This window comes from Diadema antillarum, unplaced genomic scaffold (genome assembly GCF_040938485.1).
Source record: "Diadema antillarum isolate AM-2024a unplaced genomic scaffold, OU_Dant_1.0 seq00000975_RagTag, whole genome shotgun sequence".
Classification (NCBI taxonomy): Eukaryota; Metazoa; Echinodermata; class Echinoidea; order Diadematoida; family Diadematidae; genus Diadema; species Diadema antillarum.
In genome coordinates this window covers 93,740-110,127 of record NW_027271817.1, presented here as the reverse complement: position 1 = coordinate 110,127, position 16,388 = coordinate 93,740, and the positions used below count along the sequence as shown (strand labels likewise).

The 16,388-nt window shown below is 38.3% G+C and overlaps 1 protein-coding gene across 1 annotated transcript in view; it reads right to left on the bottom strand.

Annotated features, from left to right (window-relative positions):
* Nucleotides 1-16,388, bottom strand: part of LOC139742059 (multidrug and toxin extrusion protein 1-like) — a 77,731-nt gene that overhangs the window by 4,855 nt on the left and 56,488 nt on the right. Inside the window, exons 8-11 of the mRNA XM_071652620.1 lie at nt 10,269-10,382; nt 6,299-6,366; nt 3,701-3,809; nt 2,555-2,630 (exon numbers count right to left, since the gene is read on the bottom strand). Coding sequence (XP_071508721.1) covers nt 2,555-2,630; nt 3,701-3,809; nt 6,299-6,366; nt 10,269-10,382 — 367 coding nt within the window. The remainder of the gene's footprint in view (nt 1-2,554; nt 2,631-3,700; nt 3,810-6,298; nt 6,367-10,268; nt 10,383-16,388) is intronic.

The following is a 16,388-nucleotide window of genomic DNA, read 5'->3' as shown; positions in this document are numbered from 1 at the left end:
GAGAAAATGTAGCAATATTAGTAGAACACATCATTGAAAGTTTGAGGAAAATCAGACGATCCGTTCAAAAGTTATGAATTTTTGAAGTTTTTGTGCAGTACCCGCTGGATGAGAAGACTACTGCTGTGTATGAATAACTTAGATGTCAAATGCGTACAACAATATAAGGAAAATATAAAGAGAATTTCACAAAATTCCATCTTTTGAAAAAAGTACACATTCCCCTGACTCCTTACCGACACATGTTATGGGTAATATTATTCCCCCTGCCTTTAGAAAGAGGCAAGTCAAGTGCTCTTTTATTATGCGAAAAAAGTGAAAATATGTTGAATTTTCTTTTACATTTTCTTTATACTGTTGTACGCATATGACTCACAAGTTGTCATAGTCTCGTCATCCAGCGGTTCCAACGCAAAAATTTAAAAAATTCATAACTTTTGCATCGATTGTCCAATTTTCCTCAAACTTTCACTGATGTGTTCTACTAATATTGTTGCATTTTCTCAATCCTTATGTTTATGAAGGTGAACTTGTCCTTTAAAGGGATAGTACAGTTTTGGTTGAGATGAGAAATAGGCTTTCGAATTTTTGCAAGATACCAAGAAAACACTTATGATATAGCACAGAGCATACCATTTTAAGAGGAATTCAAAGTTTATTTGATGAAAATCGGGTTTGGAATAACTGAAACATCCAAAAACAAAATAAAACAAAGCGATCATTACAAAGTGTGGGTCCCACACTTTGTAACGATCGTTCTTTTTTTGATATCTCAGCCATTTCAAAACCAATTTTTATCAAATAAACGTTGAATTCCTCATAAAATTGCATGCTCTTTCATATTTCATATGAGATTTCTCATTATCTCACCTAAAAATGTTAGAAACGTGAAATTAGGTCTCAACCAGAACTGTACGATCCCTTTAAGCTTTCTTCACGACAATACACATACTATTGTGCAACAATTTCATATACACCGACATGGTTAAACGCATGAAACACACGGTGTGTGCATACGTACACACATAAACGTACATGTAAGGATACAACGATGATACATGTACATGTAAGCAATGCATACAAAGTTAGATTACCTGTCTATAGCGGCCACCTGTCTATAACGGCTACTTTTTCCGTCTCCTTTGGGTGGCCGCTATAGACAGGTTTGACTGCATTACATTACACCTCTCATTGCACTGTTTTGTGCGCATGTGTGTGTGTGTGTGTGTGTGTGTGTGTGTGTGTGCATGTGTGCACGCGTGGGTCAAGACGATGTAAATTAGGGAATGGTGTCAAAGAAAATACATTGAACATATTTTAAAATGAGACACTATGACTGCGATCACAACGCAACAGTGAACAGACAGTGATTTCTGTATTTATAGAACTACTGAATTAAGATGGATAAGAGTCAAAAATAAAATGTCACAATTTTCTACAGCTAGATACTCTTCCATCCATTATTACTCATTAAGCACTTGGGGGGGGGGGGGATACCAGAAAAAGAAAGATGCATTCAAGCAAATGCTGGTGAACTTGATTAGCAACCTTGTACAAAAATATCAATTATAGAATTAATTGAATTATAGACAGCACCACTGGGCCTTCTGACTCGGCAAATTCTTCGTGGGCAGCCGACTTCCTATACCCCACAAGTACACCTCCCCAGGCTCAAATTTTCTGCTCTTGTCTGTCAGATCAAGGTCAAAACTGACCACGTCAACATATGAATCATCATTCAATTTGACACTGCATGGTCACTCTCTTTTTGTATCCATCACAGAATGACATTACACAGTGACCTTGGAGTTTCCATCTCTCGATAAAAATGGGGAATCTGTTGTGCATGGTGGCTCTTCCAAAAAGGTATAATCGACCATATAGACTACTGGTAGTTCAAGTGTCGATGAAATCAGTTATGAAGGGTACGGTATTTGGGAGTCCTTCAGTTCTACATCCCTTCATGAAATGTGAAAGAGATGAGTCCCAATTTGAATCACATTATTATGCAAATTAGATGGTTAGTTTCTTCATAGAAATACAATATATCTTATACATTTTTGTTGATACAACAACCCTTAAAAGGTCACTGTTGCTAATTCACTCCATATTTGGAATAATCTAATGTGAAGGATACAAATTTTCTCTTGATGATAAACTCACAGAAGACAAATCTAGTGATAGATATGTGGACACACCATACAATGTGCGAGATGATATTATATTAGACTGTATCATATCATATATCATATATCTTAATACACTATATTATATTGTACTAAATAATATTACATTATACCATATTACTTGATATACTATATAAATATAAAAATTGATAGAATTCGGAGATACAGATATATTGATAGATAGAAATGTGTTCATACAAAGGCAAATACTATAGCAGTCTTTTGAAGGCAGTCTAACCTTCACTTCCCCTCTGCTATAGGCACAGAAGGTAACTTGGTCACCATTATGACCAGCCCCATACAAGACATATATCATGTATTAGTATACACCTTGAGACTAAACTTCGTATCAGTTTCTGCATACTTACTGGTCAGAGGTGAAAAGGTATGGAATGACGTCCTTCATACTGGAGTAGATAACAGCCAGGATGGTGGCAGATACGACTGGAAAAGAAAAACACAAGAGGGATAAAACGGTTGAGAGTAAAACAAGAAATGACACTGACACCGCAATCAGCAAATAATGGAAGAGTTATCGGAAGTCCAGCGATAGAGAGAGAGTCGCCAAAACTTGTGAAACTATTTTGTGCTTGGATCGACATTGAGTGAGAATTGACATAAATCTAGCAAGACACTAATCTGACAGTCATGTCTGTTGCAAACACACACCGGTATGCAAATTAGATGGTATGATAATGATGATGTCATCGCGTCACACTTGCATGCACACAGTCTTTAATAGCTATGACTTTTCTTGTATCCTCAGCATCATATCATTCATTAGACTGTTTTGTATCAAGCTAGCACAGACAACATTTAAGGAGAACGGACTGTATTTCTATTCAAATTATTGACCATAAATGCACTTGTTATGATGCACTAACAAGAGGAAGATTAATGATTTGATGACACCATCCCCTCAGCTTATCTGCCTATATGACAATGACCAATATCACTATTATGGCGGAAACCTGTGAAACCTTGGAATTCCTGAATTTTCTTTTTATTCTAGATTTAAAAGCCACATTTTGCTTTTGCAAGTCACAAAAATTTGCGTGGTTGAAGAATGTCTCCGAGCATCATGCATGAAACCCTAACAGTAATTCACCACACAGTTTTTAAAGAAGAAATGAAAACCCCATGTCACTATCAAAGTTTCAGTACTATCATTCTGAGGGAAGGTCTGACTTACCTATCTCTACAATATACCTGCTTATGAAATGAATCTAATTTTCAGGGTTGCAAAAGAGGACACACAAACATCAAACTGGCATGAAAATGCACTCAGATTTCAAAATTGTCACAATTCTTCACTTGCTAATGTTCTGGGGATGAAGTAAATGTCCACGATTCTCAAGTCTTCCATTAATTCCTCACAGAATGAAAGATATTTTCTGCATGCTGTCATCGTACAGTACAGGGGGGAATACATTCGTTGATGACACTGCTCCTTTCTTTTCTTTTGCAGTAAAATGAAGAAGGAATTAATGCCACACAACAACTGGATCACTTACCCCCTAAGGAGAGAGATGCCATTGAGGCAATGTAGGCGGTGCGGGGCCGCCTCCCGCCCAAGCTGTTTCCCACCCTGATGGCTGCTGCGATGCCTATGCCATAGGGAAACTGTAAGCAGAGATGAGAGACCATGGTAGAGATGGGCATGGGGGGGGGGGGGGGGGGGAAGAGGGGAAGGGAAACAAGTAACACTATTAGTTAATGAGATGGGCGCCACCTAGAACAAGATGAGTTTGACTCAAGAAAAGAGAGGTCATGAAATAAGGTCTCTGAGACAGACCTCAGATGGAATTCCTGCGCCAAAAAAGCATTTATCTGCTGGCACCATCTGTGGCAATTTCCCCCCACTTGCCACTGTCTCTTGCGTCCTTTCTGCATGAGCAGCTTCTACAGAAAGTTTGGCAAATACGCTGAAAAGATAACCTTCCTCATTCGCAAGAGTGCAGCCGCAAAAACAGTCCTTTGTTGTTACGCCCGACTGTCTTGGATGTCTGTAGCTACATAAATTACCCATACGGAAAACAATAAAACTCTTTCAATGGCGAGCATTTTTTACTCTCATACCAACTGTATTCCTTGATGTGGAAATATGTAACATAAGAAAACAACATGCAATCCTTTCCTTACTATCACTTTGTCAAACAAGCTGAAAAAAAAAGAGATAAAAGATCGAAGAACAGAACATGTGCAATCGCAAAACGATCTTTTGCATTTATGCTTTTCTCTCAATATCAGGCATTAACATGTCATAGTCGTTTGTGCTTTTGATCTTAGTACAGAACTGGTCATCTACTTAGAATCAAACTTATGCCATTGGTACGTAAGAACTGGAAAAAAAAAATCACTGAAGGTGATTAATACCCCCGCCCCGTGACGACAGTCTTACCCAAGGAAATTACAGCACTTGGTGAAAACATGCATTGAAGACAGTATATGACATGGCATAACACACACTGAGATAACTTATTTCAAAAACAGAATACATGCAATAACAGAGGTTAATGTGTATTGGTACTCGTCAAAAAGTTGTAATCTTACCAGAGTTTTTGCTTCAACATTGAGGAGCAGTTTCTGGCTTTTGATGATCAATGTACTGATTCTGGTGATTTCTTTCTAGTTGATTCCTGATTCATTTATTGCCTGTCTAATGATTCCTGTTATCTCCTTTTGAGCTCATGTTTTCTTGAAAGCTTCTTTCTTTAGTTAAATCCGCAAGATCTTTCCTTGATGTTCTGCCATTAATATGCCGTTACCATGGCAACGTACTTTCGGGTACTGTCGAAAAATGCGTCTTGCACATCTACAACCAAAGGCACACATCTGTACCAAGTTTCATGGAAATTGGGCAAAAACTGAGGAAGTAGTTTGCAACACAAAATTCTCCATCATTTTGGCTCATAATATGTGAGCTGTTACCATGGCAACATACTTTTTGTCACTGTCAAGAAATGTGTCATGCTGACCTATATCCTAAGACAAACATTCAATATGAATTCCATGAGAATTGGAAGAACACTGATGAAGCAGTTTTGCCATGAAGCATTTTGCCCTATATTTTACCAATAACATGCCGTTACCATGGCAACGCACTTTTTGCCACTGCGGAAATATGTGTCAGGAGTTCGCGACGCAAGATTTGTACCCATTTTTGCCCATAATATGCCGTTACCATGGCAACGTACTTTTGGGTACTGTCAAAAAATACGTCTTGCACATCTACAACCCAAGGCACACATCTGTGCCAAGTTTTATGGGAATCGGTTGAAAACTGAGGAAGTAGTTCGCGACGCAAGATTTGCAACGGACTGACCGCCCGACCGACCGCCCGACCGACCGACCGTCCGCTGATTCCTATATACCCCCTTCAAACTTCGTTTGGCGGGGCAAACTTTGTTTGGCGGGGGTATAAAAAATACATATATATAAAACCAGGGTCCTGTTGCATAAAAACTGCAATCAAACCTAAGTGTGGAAAATCAAACATCAAATGTCAGTCAGGTACGTATCAGCCATTAGGAATTGAGTATTCAGAGACCTTGGGATGTTTGATATTCTGACTTACAATGTACATTTGATCTCAACTTTAATACAACAGGGCCCTGGTCTGATGTTTCTATAACACACATACACACACAAAAAAAAAACTTACGCTAAAAGACTAAAACCATAACTAGCGGACAGACAATAACAGCAGGTATAATGGAGTGGATTACAGATAAGTGTCCTTTGATTCAGTTCCATGGGGAACATGCAAGAAATAATTTTTACAGCAAAAAATTGAGAAACCTAAAACAAGAAAAAAAACTGGCCTTACTTATCTCCTGTGGTACTTTGATATATCCATTTTCCTCAGAGTCCTTCTCCCTTTTTTATCGCTCTGTATTACAGCCTTTAATGAGAAGCTTTACTTGACTGATGATTGCACCACACGGTGCTTTAAAAAAAAAAAAAAAAAAAACTTCAGTCACTCAAGATTGCATAACAGATGGCTGTAGACAAGAAGCGCAAATTGGCACACGATACTCTCTGATCTTGGCGGCATTTCCAAGAATTAATCCCAGGAATGCAAAGAGGTAATTACAGGACAATCTCCTCACCATATATCCGGTTGTAGCCGTGTACATGATGACAGCATGTGCTCCTATCTGCTCCTCTCCAAGTAATCCTTCGAAAAAAAAAAAATCAGGGCAAAAATGAATAGAATACGAAAATCAAACAAGAGTAAGATATCTTTAGCATTTTTTACATTTCAATCAATCAGTATTTACAATCTTTATATCATTCTGCAGAATTGAATTAGCCTGTAGATCTGTTATCATTTCTCATCTATCATTCATAAACTTTGTTCTAAAGTTTATGATTTATATTTTTTACAAACTGTTACAGGCATAATTTACCATTTGCAGATGAAACAAAAACCCAGCATTAGTGCTTTAAAATAATTCTAAAATGTGAGTTAGGGATAGAAACAACCACTGTGAAAATTTGAATTGGTAAAAATCAATGTTAAGTCTTGTTAAAATTACAAAATGTGAACAATAGCTATAATACAAATATGTTTCCAGACTGAACCGTCTACAGTTATGGTTTATTGAGAAAAATACAGACATCTACTTATATTTTAGGCTTTATCGCTAAAAATTTTATGATGAGATGTTTTGTGGTACAACAGACCTACACATATGCATTAAATGTCATATCTTGAAAATTTTTAAAATCACTCTTCCAAAAGGTAAACAGGATCTTTAACAGTAAGGTTTATAGAACGTATACTTTGTATTGCATTGTTGTTGTTTTTGTTGTTATTGGATGGAAATAAACACACAATTGAACTGAAATGAATTGAATTGAACTGAATTTGCACTGCCCGATATCTTATTGCTACTATTTAATACCCGAGTGCAGTATGAGTTGTCACAGCTTTTGTCTGGCTTTGTTTCTCTTCAAGTCATTTCTGTTATTCCACACTTTTCACACTTCACTACTATTTCTCAATAAACTTCTGTAGGTTGCTGTCTCTATTGTATTTACAGATTGTACTTGTCTAATCTCTAGTCTAGTCAGTCTCATCTCATTCTGTCCCATTGTCAAGGTCAATTGTGTCTCTTCAATGGGATTCCAAACCTACGTTTTGTACTGATTTGTTAGAATATGTGACCTACATTTTATCTCCACGAGAGTTTTGCAACAGGTCAATTGGAATGCTTGCACCATCAAGCAATAGGCAGGTTTATTCATTTATTTTTAACCTAAGAGCACACTATCAACCAAAGTACAATTGTAGTTAACCACTGTCTGTCAAATACAATTCAGTACTAAGTAATCCAGCTTGCATGTACAATTGTAAAATTGTCACTTCGTACGTATGTATGTCTTTTAAGCCTAATAAAAGTTCCAGAGTTATCAGGTGAAACCCTCTTTTAAGCATTCATTTATAGGCTATGAATCTCCTGGAAAAAGAGTCTACCAGTATTAGAACAACAACAACAAAAAAATTTCACACAGGTTTGAACAAATTCTAAAACTACTACAATCAGAGAAAGCATTTTGAGGTTAAATGAAGCATGCAGTGTCACCATCAACATGTAATTTGATGTGTTAAAGGGACAGCTAACCTAAAAAAACAAACAATTTACATTGTAACATACACAAACTGCAAACAGACAAATATTCTATTTAATCTTTGGAACAGATTGAAAGATTGAAGTGTGACATTTCAAAAAGAGGCCATCGTGTCTAGTGCTGACATGTGAATTAGTCTGTCTGGATCTCAAGGGGCCCAAAAAATGGACAAACAACAAACAAACAAACAAACAAACACATAAGGATGAAAAGAGGTGATGCAACCGATGCTGCTACACCCCCATGAAAATGTACTACTTACATTGTACTTAAACAATCCTGCAAGTCCTGCTGCTTACATAACATAGAAAAGGAAGATGGGGGAACTATTACCTAATGATCACGCAAGTCCTGCTTACACATAAGAGGAAGATGGGGGGGGGGACTATTACCAACTTGGTACCAATAATCTGAGTCTCAAAGTGCCCCTCGCTATCAGTTTCAATTGTCTGGACACAGAGGTCAATCTCCCACAAGCTATTAAAGGGGGGAAAACTAATTCTTCATTACAGAAAAATAACTTCTTGTGCATTTTTTAAAGATTACATAACACCGTCAATGTAAATCCCTACCCAAAGACTGCGGGAGACCTAACAAAGGTTGTTCCTCTATATACAGGCTCCAGTTTATTCATGCCAAAGCAGCTAAATGAGATAATTAGATCATTTAGATGATTGCTCAAAGTTGACTTCTTCTTTTTTTTTCAATTCAAGGAAGACTCTGTGGATACCGATTAGGCACTGTCAAACTAAAAACTAGTGTTTACTGTGAACATCTGCAAAAGCCTGACACAGTAGAAAAAAAAATGACAATTTTATATTCTTTGCCTTTTTTTGTTTTTGTGCTGGTCAACTCTGACAATGAAACTACCTTGTTTTTTGTTGCTGTTTTCTTCTTCTTTCCTTACTTATCAACTCTGATGGCAATGAGACCATTGCACATTACAGCCATTGCAGCTTCTCTGGCACTATATAATCTAGTGTGGTTAAATAACAATACCATCTTTTTTTTTTAATTACTTTTGGGAAGGGCTGGTTCACACTGCTTGTATCTCCAGCTAGATTTTGCGAGGACACAACCAGTAACTTTCTGTCAAATTGCACCATCGAGGAAATATCATGCTGTGATGATTAAGGTATAAAAGGTGGAATGATAAGTTTGAATCCTATTCCCTTGTCCATTGCTTTTGTGTCAAATGCTATCACAGTGATAATACACTTTCACTTTATATACAGCTAGGAATGTGACCACACAGTTCAAGCATTCTCTAGCATGTGAATCTCCTTGTTAATCCTAATCATAAATTGACCTAATAAGATAAACTGCCCTTTACTATTAAATGTATATTGCAAGTTACATGATCAGAATCTCATTTCCCCTTTAGATGAGAATTAAAATTTGTCTGCAATGCATTTACTACAAAAAAAGTGACTTATTTTTGCAATAAACAATCTAGAGATGTAAATGATACTTGACAATACATGTATGTATATTATGTGGTATTTTTATCTTTTTTGATAAAAATTTCAGAATCAAGTGTTGATGCTATTTTCTTTACCTTGATGTGTTAAAGGGATAGTACAGTATTGGTGGAGATGAGAATTGGGCTTTTAAATTTTTGCGAGATAGCAAGAAAACAATTATGATATAGCACAGAGCATACCATTTTAAAAGGAATTCAAAGTTTATTTGATGAAAATCGGGTTTGGAATAACTGAAACATCCAAAAACAAAGTAAAACAAAGCGATCGTTACAAAGTGTGGGTCCACACTTTATTAGAATCGCTCTTTTTTGGATATCTCAGCCATTTCAAAACCAATTTTTATCAAATAAACGTTGAATTCCTCATAGAATTACATGCTCTTTCATATTTCATAAGAGATTTCTCATTATCTCATCTAAAAATGTTAGAAACCTGAAATTAGGTCTCAACCAGAACTGTACGATCCCTTTAATAGCACGTCAAAACACAGATTTTAGATTAAATATATGTATTTCTTGAGTAAATATCATAATATGACCATCCGCTAATGAATGGAATTTTGGATAGCTGAAAGGAGTCTTCATTTGAAGCTACAAAATGAGCCTATTTTTTTTCAAACCATCCAAACATATTCTGAAAACTAAAGTGTAGAAGCTATACTCAACTTAAACCGATCTTTACAACAAGAGCTGTAGTAAAAAAAAAAAAGAAAAAAAGAGCAGCAATGACCACAAGTACAGTTTAAAAAAAACTCTTGACATTACAACACTGCAGGCAAGTTTTTGCGTAAAAGCTGAACTGTTTAACACACAAGAATCAAGGAAGAGCCTGCGTGCGAAAGTCTGTCCCTCACAATTTCTTCTCCAAGCCCAGGATAGCAGATATACTCCATAGTGGAACTGAGAGGTGTGGGACATGGGTCAAGGGTCAAGGGTCAAGGGTCAAGTGTCAAGGGTCATACCTGCCAGATAGAATCCCATGTCAAAGCTCCACCACTCCAGGCAGACCATCAGGCAGCCGGCCATGCCCAGTCTCACTATGGGTGACCAATCGTCCAGACACGCCTTGGTCCAGCCTGCAGCACAAGAGAGGAGAGGTGTACACATGAAGATGAACCATTTTAGAGCTAAAACATTATACTGGAAAAGATTCACAAATTCCCCTTCCACCGTTTGAAATTTGCTCGCAATGTATCGGAAAGTCCTACCAAAAACTTATCTGGCTGACGCGATTTGCCGAGATAATGAGCTGTTTTGCGGTATTTTGAGATCACAAGTGTGAAATGATAAAAGTCGCTTTACGAACTATAATTATTCCTGAAGCGCCCTCCCCATTCAGTAGTGGGTATGAAGAATGGTACTAGTATGTGATGATCCAATCACGTCCACGTAATGAATTGCTTGCTGTCTCACTTGCAATGGATACCGCTGTGGCCTGATATTGTAATTGGTGTAATCAAATGTAAAAAATCACAAAGCAACCATGAACAGGTAAGCGCCGAGACTGTAGTACTTACGGCGAAGCTTTTTTGGCTAATATTTTGCATTTTCGCCATCATGTGATTGACATTGTATTATGACAGCATTATTTACTGTATACGCTATAATTTTCGCGTACATAAATTTTCGCGAATTGCCGATGTCACACATTTTCGCGAGTGGTTAAATTCGCGATTGGGGGACCAGAGAAAATATGAAGTGGCAAAGAAAGTGTGAATTTTCAACTTACTAGCATATAAGAATGATACTAGTTATACACTGCATGAAAAAGACTTGCCAAACTCTGCGAACTAGTAAGTTAGAATTCAACATTTTTGAAGTGGTTAAGTCCATCGCGCTAGATTTCTGACGAGTGGTCCCCTTGCGATAATGGATTGGCTCTCTACAGTATTCGTAAGTAGACGTGGACATGCGTAAACAAGCTTAGCCAGTATGGTCTGTTCGGTAAGCCGTGACATGGTATTCTAGTACTGAAATGTTTGTTTCATCAAGGCAAGGGATTCATTTTGGAAGGTAATATTTTCGCATGTTGTTAATTTCGCGAATAGCTCCCGACTCGCGAAATTCGCGAAAATAAAACCCCCGCGAAATATATAGCGTATACAGTAACACATTCCTTGGGCATATATGTACATTCAGAGCAACAATCACTAGTTCTGCATGGCATACGAGAATTATGATTCTGCTTTTAAGGACCAATTTCAAAAGATATACCACAGCTATCATGCATGGGAGAGTGGTGTTTGGAAAAGACGGGTCCTAATGTCCTTCCTTGCCTTTTTTAAGAGTGACCCCAAACTCTGTGTATGGTGACTAGTTATGAATGCAGAATGCAACTTAATTTGATTTCCTCCATTGGAAAGTAGACATAACCTGTCATTAGACTGGTAAATAGTAACCTATCCGTACAAATAAACAAACTTTTCACAAACAGACAAACAAACAAACAAGCAATCAAACAAATGGAAGGCAAAGAATGAGAATTCTTAAAGAGTGAGTCAGAGACAGAGGGGTGTTAAACAGATGGAATTCAATGGAAGTGGGGGAGGGATACCTAGAGGCCAATCAACTTGTTATTGCGGACTTTCCTATTCTGACCTCCTCTCATTATTCCCTTTGCATTTGTCTCTTCCGAGCTCCACCGGTCAATGGAATACTGGCTGGTGCTCAATGGCAGCCCTTTCTTTCAGGCTAAACATTCGCAGCACTCAAACTCATCGACGTATACATGATCTATTCATGGTATGTCGACAGAAAAAGGTGATTTTCCAGGGATAGATATTCAGCTCAATCTGCTGTATTCAACGGTCCCAAGAATGTTGTTTGCCAACACAAGAAAGACAAGCCTTTCTTGGGGCAATTGCAGTCTGGTTAAAGTCCCGGCACAGAAGGCTATCTTGCTTTATTAAGCCGTTGAGGACGAGTCCTGAATGTACTCGGCCAGGTGTCTATGGGAAATGCATGTTGCAGCAAAATCAGTCCATCCTCAACTGGTTAAAGTACCACAAACATGCTCCAATTCCCAACAGTATTCCACACATTCTTTTCTTTTTTTTTTCTTGTCTCATCAAAGAGCAGTATCAACATTTATAGATGCCCCGTCGCAGGTTCCGATGAATCAGAATCTGAAGCAGGATCATCTGTGCGATGCAGATGGCACAAGCAACACAAGTCCATTTCATGAAGTCATCACATAAAAGTCTTGACATAAATCTCAGAATGGCCAAAGTCACACATATGGAAGTCACTGCATGTGTGATTTCAAGTCCATTTCACAAAGTCTCTCATACATGTATCAAAAGTGTGTCCTCTGAGCAAAAAGTCTTTAATAAGATTTTCATGAAATGGACCCCTGGTTGCTAATCCACAAGTGTCTGGCTTACTTCAAAGCACACATGGCAAAAACTGAAGTACTCAAAATCATCGGGGGGGGGGGGGGGGGGGGGGGGGGGGGTAATAAAGTCTTTCAGAATATCATTACAAAGTATGAAGGAGAGAGAAAGAAAATAAGACAGACAGAGACAGAGTGACACACAAAGAAAGTCTAAGTATATTGAGCAGTAGATTATAAAAGTTAAAAATGAGACCTACTTGTAAATGATAAAATACAAAGTTGTGGGTATGTGCAGAAATATGTGGCAGGACAAAAAAAAAGGAAGATAGCAGACACATTAATCACTTCAGCAGTTTTTATATCTTTTGCTTTAACAAAAAAAAAAAACAAGGAAAAGTAGAAATTATGCGGTGCGTAATATATGTCCCCGCCGGAAGTAGCATTTAGTAGCAAAATGTACAATATAGGTAAAAAGATCAAGGTCAAAGGTCAAAGAAGTCAAAGGCCAAAATTCTGTGTAGAAGTTTTGAAGCCCTCACCTAGTGCCATCACATAAAGCAAATGGAATCGAAATCGGGTTAGAAATGGCGGAGTAGCATTTTGTAGCCAATGTACAATGTAGGTAAAAAAAAATCAAGGTCAAAGGTCAAAGAAGTCAAAGGTCAAAATTCTGTGTAGAAGTTTTGAAGCCCTCACCTAGTGCCATCACATAAAGCAAACGGAATCGAAATCGGGTTAGAAATGGCGAAGGAGTAGCATTTTGTAGCCAATGTACAATATAGGTCAAAAATCAAGGTCAAAGGTCAAAGAAGTCAAAGGTCAAAATTCTGTGTACAAGTTTTGAAGCCCTCACCTAGTGCCATCACATAAAGCAAACGGAATCAAAATCGGGTTAGAAATGGCGAAGGAGTAGCATTTTGAAGCAAAATGTACGATATAGGTCAAAGGTCAAGGTCAAAGGTCACAACTGAAATTCTGTGTAGAAGTTTCAAAGCTCCCATGTAGTGCTATCATATAAAGCAAACAGAATCAAAATCGGGTTAGAAATGGCGAAGGAGTAGCATTTTGAAGCAAAATGTACAATATATGTCAAAGGTCAAGGTCAAAGGTCACAACTGAAATTCTGTGTAGAATTTCAAAGCTCCCATGTAGTGCTATCATATAAAGCAAACAGAATCAAAATTGGCTCATAAATGACAGAGAAGTAGCAAATTGAACATTTTGATCACACACGGACGCACAGACGGACGGACGGACGGACGGACGCACAGACGGACGGACACACAGACACACACACGTACGGAGCCCGTTTCATAGTCCCCTGCTCGAACTCGTTCGGCGGGGACAAAAAATAGATAAAGAGGGGGCACGTGCGCCCCTCCTGGATCCGCCACTGGGGAGTAGGGAGATTCTTGGCTGAAAATTGAAAACTGTGAGATGTCCTTGTCAGTAAAAAGTCAACTCTGAGACATGAACACATTCTAATAAGAAACATCATTGCAGGTGATGAGTAATATCCCTTCCCTGCAGTGTTACCTTGGTGGAATAACTCAGGGCACAGCACCGTCTTTCTCAGCAAGGGCCTTCCTTCAAATTCTAACCATGATATGATGTTACCATGGCAATGCACTTTCTGACACCCATTCAAATTTGTCTCGCACATTAATACATTAGGGCCCTGTTTTATCAAGATAAAGTTAGCGTTGATTGTGAAATCAACGCTAACTTTATCCAACTTGAAGTCTGCTATAACTTTAAATCAACTGCAAGTTTCCGTTTTACGAAGAGACTTAATAGTCAATTATAGTTATAGCTCATCACCATGACTTAATTATTGATTTAGTCAAAACTAAAAACACGGGACGAGGCTGGTTTCCGGTACTGTCTGCTTAAAAACAAAACAAACAACAAAAACATGATTGTTTGCCATGGCCAAGGATTCGTAGTCTGCTAGTGCGACGCAGTATTATTAGCGCTATACAGCCGCTGAATTAGAAGTATTAAGTTTGCAACAAAACCGCAAAATACGCCGTTTTGCGTTGTATTGAAAAAAGTAGGTCGATAGATCTAGCACATCCCGAGCTCAACGAAAATCTGCGTACGCGTGTACCGTAAAGATTACGCACATACATAGGATTACTTCAAGTCTTAATTCAATAGGCTGAAGTCCTGTGTGTTTACGTGTAGGATTATGGAAACTTGTGAGAGTGTGGTGATTACAGTAGCTTGTTTTTACCTCTACGGCGCAGATCGGCTTTGTAAAGAATAGATCGCAAGTCTACATCATCAACATGTCGAAATTCTAGAATGACTTAGACGCTCTAATCAGCAGTACGCTACTACGTGTTACGGTAAGTACAAACGACTCGCTGAACGTTATCTATAACCAGTTGGGCCTAACGTTAAGCTGGATCTCAAGTTACTGTCGTACTCGGTGCTATATAGAATTAAACTCTTTATTTTCTGTACATGCCTACTAAACTCTTAATTAGTATCTATTGCCGAACTAGCTCTACGTAGGCTTACGCACGTCAGAAATCACTGGTTTCCTCGCATATGGGTTCTTTACTTTGGCAAGATATGCATTACACACAGACGCGGTTCCAGCTCCAGTACTGTACTCGGTTACTTGCTTGCTGGCGATAGCTGGATTGGCGGGCGGACGGCGTGCCGAGGCGCCGGGCGCGCAGGCTGGGATTGCGACTGCTGTCGAGGGTGTTTGCGTGCAGCAGTCGCGTAAGCAATGCGTGCCGATCGTGAATTTCATGCAAGGAAAAGGCCATAATTACATGAAAGAAACGCAACAAAATGTTAGAGAAGGGTTAGCATTTAACAGACAAACATTTGTGACAAGACGCCAGCTACACTAGGAAAGTGTGACAGTCATCTTTCTTCTGTAAATTGCCTTACAATTGAGTCTACCTAGACAGTTTCTACTTAAAGTTGATATTTATCACCTGTTAAGTTAATCATAGATTTGGAGCGGTTGAGGAAACTTATGTGTTGATTTTTTAAGAAGTTGGAGTTGATGTCAACTCTGGGTGTCTTGATAAGACGGACTTCAAGTGGACTTGGAAGTTAATCATAGATTAAGTGGACTTAGAGTTGATTTGAGAGGTTAATCATAGATTATTTTGACTTAACGTTAAATTTATCTTTTGATAAAACAGGGCCCAGGGCCAATAAGTGTGCCAAACTTCGTATGTATTGCTCTGATACTGAGGAGGCTGTTTCAGCACAGACATTTCTGTGATTTGTTGGCCATAATGTCTCGTTACCATGGCAACACGCTTTCCGCCACTATCGTAGAATGTCTCACACATCAAGACTTTACAACCAACATATGTGCCAAATTTCATCTAAAAAATGGGGAAATTGTTTGCTTGATAAAATGTATGGGAAAGAATGGCAGGACTTATCACCCACTGAATATTGTCTGTGCCCATGGAGGAAATGGTGCACAATTCTACTTGCAGGCATACACTAAAAGCTATTCATATTGACAGAGAATCCAGGTTCCTCTGGTTAATATTGTGAGAGCACACAATCTCAATGTCATGAAGAGACACATCTGGAGCAGGAACTTTCCACTTGCTCTCATGTTTGTCAAACGGGCAAATTAAAACTTGTTCACATGACCTATTTTCCTTACAATATACGTTTGCCAGGCTCACAAACTAAAACCTATTATCAAAGCAGATAAGACTTTTCTACTTTCATATAGGCCATTTTCTGTGAAATGCTCTAC